This window comes from Bombina bombina, chromosome 3, assembly GCF_027579735.1.
Source record: "Bombina bombina isolate aBomBom1 chromosome 3, aBomBom1.pri, whole genome shotgun sequence".
Classification (NCBI taxonomy): Eukaryota; Metazoa; Chordata; class Amphibia; order Anura; family Bombinatoridae; genus Bombina; species Bombina bombina.
In genome coordinates this window covers 278,957,827-278,967,533 of record NC_069501.1, presented here as the reverse complement: position 1 = coordinate 278,967,533, position 9,707 = coordinate 278,957,827, and the positions used below count along the sequence as shown (strand labels likewise).

Sequence of the window (9,707 nt, the reverse complement as noted above, 5' to 3'; positions counted from 1 at the left end):
AGGGAGCAAATCAGGTCACCTAGATGGAAGGCACCACGGCTTGCAAAACCTTTCTCCCAAAAATAGCCTCAGAAGAAGCAAAAGTATCAAATTTGTAAAATTTAGTAAAAGTGTGCAGTGAAGACCAAGTCGCTGCCTTACATATCTGATCAACAGAAGCCTCGTTCTTGAAGGCCCATGTGGAAGCCACAGCCCTAGTGGAATGAGCTGTGATTCTTTCAGGAGGCTGCCGTCCGGCAGTCTCGTAAGCCAATCTGATGATGCTTTTAAGCCAAAAAGAGAGAGAGGTAGAAGTTGCTTTTTGACCTCTCCTTTTACCAGAATAAACAACAAACAAGGAAGATGTTTGTCTAAAATCCTTTGTAGCCTCTAAATAGAATTTTAGAGCACGAACTACGTCCAAATTGTGCCACAAACGTTCCTTCTTTGAAACTGGATTCGGACACAAAGAAGGCACGACTATCTCCTGGTTAATGTTTTTGTTAGAAACAACTTTCGGAAGAAAACCAGGTTTAGTACGCAAAACCACCTTATCTGCATGGAACACCAGATAAGGAGGAGAACACTGCAGAGCAGATAATTCTGAAACTCTTCTAGCAGAAGAAATTGCAACCAAAAACAAAACTTTCCAAGATAATAACTTAATATCAACGGAATGTAAGGGTTCAAACGGAACCCCCTGAAGAACTGAAAGAACTAAATTGAGACTCCAAGGAGGAGTCAAAGGTTTGTAAACAGGCTTGATTCTAACCAGAGCCTGAACAAAGGCTTGAACATCTGGCACAGCTGCCAGCTTTTTGTGAAGTAACACAGACAAGGCAGAAATCTGTCCCTTCAAGGAACTTGCAGATAATCCTTTCTCCAAACCTTCTTGAAGAAAGGATAGAATCTTAGGAATTTTTATCTTGTCCCAAGGGAATCCTTTAGATTCACACCAACAGATATATTTTTTCCATATTTTGTGGTAGATTTTTCTAGTTACAGGCTTTCTGGCCTGAACAAGAGTATCAATGACAGAATCTGAGAACCCTCGCTTTGATAAGATCAAGCGTTCAATCTCCAAGCAGTCAGTTGGAGTGAGACCAGATCCGGATGTTCGAACGGACCTTGAACAAGAAGGTCCCGTCTCAAAGGTAGCTTCCATGGTGGAGCCGATGACATATTCACCAGGTCTGCATACCAAGTCCTGCGTGGCCACGCAGGAGCTATCAAGATCACCGATGCCCTCTCCTGATTGATCCTGGCTACCAGCCTGGGGATGAGAGGAAAAGGCGGGAATACATAAGCTAGTTTGAAGGTCCAAGGTGCTACTAGTGCATCTACTAGAGTCGCCTTGGGATCCCTGGATCTGGACCCGTAGCAAGGAACCTTGAAGTTCTGACGAGAGGCCATCAGATCCATGTCTGGAATGCCCCACAACTGAGTAATTTGGGCAAAGATTTCCGGATGGAGTTCCCACTCCCCCGGATGAAATGTCTGACGACTCAGAAAATCCGCTTCCCAATTTTCCACTCCTGGGATGTGGATTGCAGACAAGTGGCAGGAGTGAGTCTCCGCCCATTGAATGATTTTGGTCACTTCTTCCATCGCCAGGGAACTCCTTGTTCCCCCCTGATGGTTGATGTACGCAACAGTCGTCATGTTGTCTGATTGAAACCATATGAATTTGGCCTTTGCTAGCTGAGGCCAAGCCTTGAGAGCATTGAATATCGCTCTCAGTTCCAGAATATTTATCGGGAGAAGAGATTCTTCCCGAGACCAAAGACCCTGAGCTTTCAGGGGTCCCCAGACCGCGCCCCAGCCCACCAGACTGGCGTCGGTCGTGACAATGACCCACTCTGGTCTGCGGAAGCTCATCCCCTGTGACAGGTTGTCCAGGGACAGCCACCAACGGAGTGAATCTCTGGTCCTCTGATCTACTTGTATCGTCGGAGACAAGTCTGTATAATCCCCATTCCACTGACTGAGCATGCACAGTTGTAATGGTCTTAGATGAATTCGCGCAAAAGGAACTATGTCCATTGCCGCTACCATCAAACCTATTACTTCCATGCACTGCGCTATGGAAGGAAGAGGAACAGAATGAAGTATTTGACAAGAGTTTAGAAGTTTTGATTTTCTGGCCTCTGTCAGAAAAATCCTCATTTCTAAGGAGTCTATTATTGTTCCCAAGAAGGGAACCCTTGTTGACGGAGATAGAGAACTTTTTTCTACGTTCACTTTCCACCCGTGAGATCTGAGAAAGGCCAGGACAATGTCCGTGTGAGCCTTTGCTTGTGGAAGGGACGACGCTTGAATCAGAATGTCGTCCAAGTAAGGTACTACTGCAATGCCCCTTGGTCTTAGCACCGCTAGAAGGGACCCTAGCACCTTTGTGAAAATTCTTGGAGCAGTGGCTAATCCGAACGGAAGTGCCACAAACTGGTAATGCTTGTCCAGAAATGCGAACCTTAGGAACCGATGATGTTCCTTGTGGATAGGAATATTTAGATACGCATCCTTTAAATCCACCGTGGTCATGAATTGACCTTCCTGGATGGAAGGAAGAATTGTTCGAATGGTTTCCATTTTGAACGATGGAACCTTGAGAAACTTGTTTAGGATCTTGAGATCTAAGATTGGTCTGAATGTTCCCTCTTTTTTGGGAACTACGAACATATTGGAGTAGAACCCCATCCCTTGTTCTCCTAATGGAACAGGATGAATCACTCCCATTTTTAACAGGTCTTCTACACAATGTAAGAATGCCTGTTTTTTTATGTGGTCTGAAGACAATTGAGACCTGTGGAACCTCCCCCTCGGGGGAAGCCCCTTGAATTCCAGAAGATAACCTTGGGAGACTATTTCTAGCGCCCAAGGATCCAGAACATCTCTTGCCCAAGCCTGAGCGAAGAGAGAGAGTCTGCCCCCCACCAGATCCGGTCCCGGATCGGGGGCCAACATTTCATGCTGTCTTGGTAGCAGTGGCAGGTTTCTTGGCCTGCTTACCTTTGTTCCAGCCTTGCATTGGCCTCCAGGCTGGCTTGGCTTGAGAAGTATTACCCTCTTGCTTAGAGGACGTAGCACTTGGGGCTGGTCCGTTTCTGCGAAAGGGACAAAAATTAGGTTTATTTTTGGCCTTGAAAGACCTATCCTGAGGAAGGGCGTGGCCCTTGCCCCCAGTGATATCAGAAATAATCTCTTTCAAGTCAGGGCCAAACAGCGTTTTCCCCTTGAAAGGAATGTTAAGCAATTTGTTCTTGGAAGACGCATCCGCTGACCAAGATTTTAGCCAAAGCGCTCTGCGCGCCACAATAGCAAACCCAGAATTTTTCACCGCTAATCTATCTAATTTGAGAGCATGAATTCTGTCCAAAATCTCCTCATAAGAAGAATCTTTATTGAGCGCCTTTTCTAGTTCATCGAACCAGAAACACGCTGCTGTAGTGACAGGAACAATGCATGAAATTGGTTGTAGAAGGTAACCTTGCTGAACAAACATCTTTTTAAGCAAACCCTCTAATTTTTTATCCATAGGATCTTTGAAAGCACAACTATCTTCTATGGGTATAGTGGTGCGTTTGTTTAGAGTAGAAACCGCCCCCTCGACCTTGGGGACTGTCTGCCATAAGTCCTTTCTGGGGTCGACCATAGGAAACAATTTCTTAAATATAGGGGGAGGGACGAAAGGTATGCCGGGCCTTTCCCATTCTTTGTTTACAATGTCCACCACCCGCTTGGGTATAGGAAAAGCTTCGGGGGCCCCCGGGACCTCTAGGAACTTGTCCATTTTACATAATTTCTCTGGAATGACCAAATTCTCACAATCATCCAGAGTAGATAACACCTCCTTAAGCAGGGCGCGGAGATGTTCCAATTTAAATTTGAATGTAATTACATCAGGTTCAGCTTGTTGAGAAATTTTCCCTGAATCTGAAATTTCTCCCTCAGACAAAACCTCCCTGGCCCCCTCAGATTGGTGTAGGGGCACTTCAGAACCAATATCATCAGCGTCCTCATGCTCTTCAGTATTTTCTAAAACAGAGCAGTCGCGCTTTCGCTGATAAGTGGGCATTTTGGCTAAAATGTTTTTGATAGAATTATCCATTACAGCCGTTAATTGTTGCATAGTAAGGAGTATTGGCGCACTAGATGTACTAGGGGCCTCCTGTGTGGGCAAGACTGGTGTAGACGAAGGAGGGGATGATGCAGTACCATGCTTACTCCCCTCACTTGAGGAATCATCTTGGGCATCATTTTCTCTAAATTTTGTGTCACATAAATCACATCTATTTAAATGAGAAGGAACCTTGGCTTCCCCACATACAGAACACAGTCTATCTGGTAGTTCAGACATGTTAAACAGGCATAAACTTGATAACAAAGTACAAAAAACGTTTTAAAATAAAACCGTTACTGTCACTTTAAATTTTAAACTGAACACACTTTATTACTGCAAATGTGAAAAAGTATGAAGGAATTATTCAAAATTCACCAAAATTTCACCACAGTGTCTTAAAGCCTTAAAAGTATTGCACACCAAATTTGAAAGCTTTAACTCTTAAAATAACGGAACCGGAGCCGTTTTTATATTTAACCCCTTTACAGTCCCTGGTATCTGCTTTGCTGAGACCCAACCAAGCCCAAAGGGGAATACGATACCAAATGACGCCTTCAGAAAGTCTTTTCTATGTATCAGAGCTCCTCACACATGCATCTGCATGTCATGCTTCCCAAAAACAAGTGCGCAATAGAGGCGCGAAAATGAGGCTCTGCCTATGATTAGGGAAAGCCCCTAGAGAATAAGGTGTCCAATACAGTGCCTGCCGGTTATTTTACATAATTCCCAAGAATAAAATAATTCCTCAAAGCTATGAAGTATTAAAATATGCTTATATATCAATCGTTTTAGCCCAGAAAATGTCTACAGTCTTAAAAGCCCTTGTGAAGCCCTTTTTTTCTTATGTAATAAAAATGGCTTACCGGATCGTCTTGTTAGAAATGTGTCATACCTCAAGCAGCAAAAGTCTGCTCACTGTTTCCCCCAACTGAAGTTAATTCCTCTCAACAGTCCTGTGTGGAAACAGCCATCGATTTTAGTAACGGTTGCTAAAATCATTTTCCTCTTACAAACAGAAATCTTCATCACCTTTCTGTTTCAGAGTAAATAGTACATACCAGCACTATTTTAAAATAACAAACTCTTGATTGAATAATAAAAACTACAGTTAAACACCAAAAAACTCTAAGCCATCTCCGTGGAGATGTTGCCTGTACAACGGCAAAGAGAATGACTGGGGAAGGCGGAGCCTAGGAGGGATCATGTGACCAGCTTTGCTGGGCTCTTTGCCATTTCCTGTTGGGGAAGAGAATATCCCACAAGTAAGGATGACGCCGTGGACCGGACACACCTATGTTGGAGAAATTACTGTATGTTGGAGTCTGGGGGTGCAGGTGGTGTGGTATGTTCATGCAGGTGGTGTGGATTTTAGCATTTAAGAAATAAATGTTGCTGTCCTATTCATAAGCAAAGCAAAATGCTATGCTTGAATTCCATATGCTTCTAGGTACAATATTTTTTTCCTTGGCTTTTGTACTGTAAGAAAGTTTGTAACAGGTTTTTCTTTAAATAGACTACAGTTGTTTTGCACTGGATTAACTGAACCACTTTATATAAAAAGAGGCTTTTAAACTTGTACAGCTAACCACTGAGATGTAGTTAGAAACCATTACAATAACTCTTTGGCTACAATGTATTTCAGACCTCTTTGGTAGCCTAGGGGTTAATAAGAGGGCAGGGTCTATAAAATTACACATACTTAAGGATTTTGGAATTTTGCTTTTTTTTCTGCTTGTTCTGGAATTTGTCAGCTTGACTTCCTATTTATTTTAATGTTCTAGTAATTCCTTAGAGCAGGACATCTGTGCTCACTTCTGTTCAGTTTTATCAAAAAATACACTTTAAAACTATTACAAATCTCCACACACACTAAAAATAGAGCTTAAGTGTATCATACTAATCTCACATTCACATAACATCCTCTTTAAGCTCTACCAAACAATAGAGGGGTAGCATTTTCAAGAAAGAACCATTTTTAAATTATTTTTTCATCTTGCAAGTGATGTGGTGAAAATGTTGTATATTGTTATTTGTGCTAAAAAAAAAAAAGATACTGCAAAACGAAGTCTTATAAGCCAATTGTGTTAGATATACGCTGTTTATAATACAGCTAAGGTCTCTCTGGTCTAAAGTAAAATTACAGCAACATATTTCCTTCTGTATACTCAAGAAGGGTTGTGTTGTAAAGGACCATGGGATACACACAAAATGAAACCTATTCTCTGTCATGCATTGTAAGATATTCATTATTTTCTGCCCAATGAAGAGTAAAATTTGCAGAAACCTGCGTAAATGGAACATTTCACAGTTAAAGGGACATTAAACACTTTGAGATGGTAATATAAAATGATAAATTGTATATATAAAACAACTCTGCAATATACTTGCATTATTTAGTTTGTCCTCTGCCTTTTAATTCCAATCTGAAATTGTGAGCTTTTCAGTTCCTGTTAGAAATGGAAGTGCAGAACACTGTTAAATCCAGCACAACCATTGGCTGCCCACTCTAATGACCTATGTATAACTGACCCTAATTGGCCACAGCAGAGAAGGTAACACAAGTTACAACATGGCAGCTCCCAGTGTTTTATAGACACTAAAACTTTACTCTTATTTTATCACTTTTTAAACAACTAATGAAACTTTAAAAAATACATCTACATGTTACTCATGGACTAATCTTTTCTTTGAATGCATCATTCTATCTAGCATGTATTAAGTGTTTAATGTCCCTTTAAGTTTTCAAGCTGTATACACCCTTTTAAAAACACCTACAATGCAATCAATATATGTATGGGCTGCCTGGCTGCTCAAACTCTTTCTCAGCACAAACAGAACTGTTCTATCAATATCCAATATTTACCTTTTAGAAACATTAACAGCAGTTAACTCCCTCCCTGAAATGCAATACAGCAGTCTTCCTCAGCCCTTAAGTAATTGTAAGCAACTGGCCTTGATATTTCAACATGGTGATAATACAGAAGACAACATGTGTAGTCTTGCAATTTTTTTTTTTTTAAAGTAAGAATTGAAAAAGGCTAAAGTGGACTTTCTAAAATTGATACAATATCTAAAGAATGATAATAAAAAGTAAAATCACTTGAGCTTACTATTAAATTCAGATCAAGTGCAATATTTTCTGACAGCTTTAAAGGGATATAAATCTGCAGCATTTTCATATTACATTGCTGGTTGCCTATATCTATGTGCTTAATCCCATGCAAAATGATTAATAAACAGATAAAGTCAGCTCTGAACCATTACTGGTGCAGAGCTGAACAAGGATGGTGAGTCAATTAGGGGGCCCATATATGTGTAGCTGCCACTTTCCAGCTGTATTCAGTTCATGATTAGCAGCTCTGTAGTTGACTTTAACTAGGCGTTTAACCATTTTGTGGGGGAATGAACACAGGTATAGGCAAACAATGGTGAAATAACAATACTGTTGTACACTAAAGTATTTTATTATTGCAGCTTTATGTCCTTTTAAAATAAGAAAAAATACAATAATCAATACTCTACATCTGCTCATAGAGTATTAAGTAAAAATCAGTCCAGAGAATTAAAAATGTGACCTTTTTGGCAATTACTATGGAGAATGTATCTCTCCCATACATGTCATTATCATGTGCATTCCACTACTGGGGTTTAAATGTTGTCTAACATCTAAACAAACATTTCCACGCGCTTCGGACATGTGATGCTACAAACGTTCTTGTAGTGAAACAAATAGGGGAAGCACAAAGCAATATCTTCATCTCCTAAATAAAACCAGCAGTAGAACATATCAAACACACACTGTAAGCAGGGACATACTGCAACGTTAAGTAGATTCACAGCATAAAGTGTTGTTTTTTCCTTAGCACCAGCCTTAGATTCATAGCTGTACAAGGCAGTAATGCTGTAGGCCACTCTGGTAATGAAGAATCTCCGCTTCTGCCTTGCACTGTGCTCCTGGCACTTTGTTTTTATCGACACACCAACTAGCACAGCCTGTGATGTGTTCTGTAGACTGTATTACAGACACTGTCAAATCAGCTCTGAAGGTGACAAAGGCTGGCTCCCATCCACTTCTTCTCGGTGGCATTAACAGTAAACGGTAGTAAAAATAGAATGTACCAAGCATCTCAAGGACAGTACTGTCTTATCAGCTTTTCAGTTGTCACAGTGCTGGAAGTTGCATAGAGTGTCAGCTGATGAGTTCTTTGTCTGTGTAGTGGTTGTTCTGAAGGGATAGTATGGTGCAAGAAGTTTTGTAGTGGGGGGGGGGGATTGCTCACAGGAAGCTACTGTACTTCAGTAAGTGTGCTTGTCACTCAAAACGCCGCAGGTGATTATATAGCGACTGCACATAGGTAAACACACACATCGGATCTGGCTTCCTCCCCATCATAAGCATATCTTCCACTTCAATAAGACGGTCACAGTGAGCCATTTTCCTGAATAGAAGGAATAAGAACATTGTTAGTAGAATTAATTTGCTCTGGTGACTAGAATTCTTGTGTAAATGCATATTTTATCTTAGCTATAGGTTAACCATTAGTGACCTGTCACAGATCTAAAGACAAACCCTCTCCCTGGTATGAAGAGAGAAAAAATATGTATCAAACAGAAAACCTCTTTATTATATAGTGTTGTTACTTAGCTGTAACCTATTGTTACCATAATACAATAATACAAATGACTAGGGATAATAGAAATGACTAGGAATAATACAATTGACTAGGAATAATAGAAATGACTAGGAATAATACAATAATACAAATGACTAGGAATAATTCAATAATACAAATGACTAGGGATAATAGAAATGACTAGGAATAATACAATAATACAAATGACTAGGGATAATAGAAATGACTAGGAATAATACAATAATACAAATGACTGGGAAGAATATAATAATACAATTGACTAGGAATAATACAATAATACAAATGACTAGGAATAATACAAATGACTAGGAATAATACAAATGACTAGGAATACTACAATAATACAAAAGACTGTGAATAATACAATAATACAAATGACTAGGAATAATACAATAATACAAATGACTAGGAATAATAGAATAATACAAATGACTAGGAATAATACAAATGACTAGGAAGAATACAATAATACAAATGACTAGGAATAATACAAATGACTAGGAAGAATACAATAATACAAATGACTAGGAATAATACAATAATACAAATGACTAGGAATAATACAAACGACTAGGAAGAATACAATAATACAAATGACTAGGAATAATACAAATGACTAGGAATACTACAATAATACAAAAGACTGGGAATAATACAATAATACAAATGACTAGGAATAATACAATAATAAAATTGACTAGGAATAATACAATAATACAAATGACTAGGAATAATACAAATGACTAGGAAGAATACAATAATACAAATGACTAGGAAGAATACAATAATACAAATGACTAGGAATAATACAAATGACTAGGAAGAATACAATAATACAAATAACTAGGAATAATACAATAATACAAATAACTAGGAATAATACAATAATACAAATAACTAGGAATAATACAATAATACAAATGACTAGGAATAATACAATAATACAAATGACT

General features: G+C 39.4%; 1 protein-coding gene across 1 annotated transcript in view; it reads right to left on the bottom strand.

Annotated features, from left to right (window-relative positions):
• Positions 1-6,178: 6,178 nt before the first annotated feature.
• LOC128653175 (smoothelin-like protein 2) overlaps positions 6,179-9,707 on the bottom strand; it is a 180,617-nt gene continuing 177,088 nt past the window's right edge. Inside the window, exon 9 of the mRNA XM_053706305.1 lies at positions 6,179-8,538. Within this exon, the coding sequence (XP_053562280.1) occupies positions 8,412-8,538 (127 nt within the window). The 3' untranslated portion in view covers positions 6,179-8,411. The remainder of the gene's footprint in view (positions 8,539-9,707) is intronic.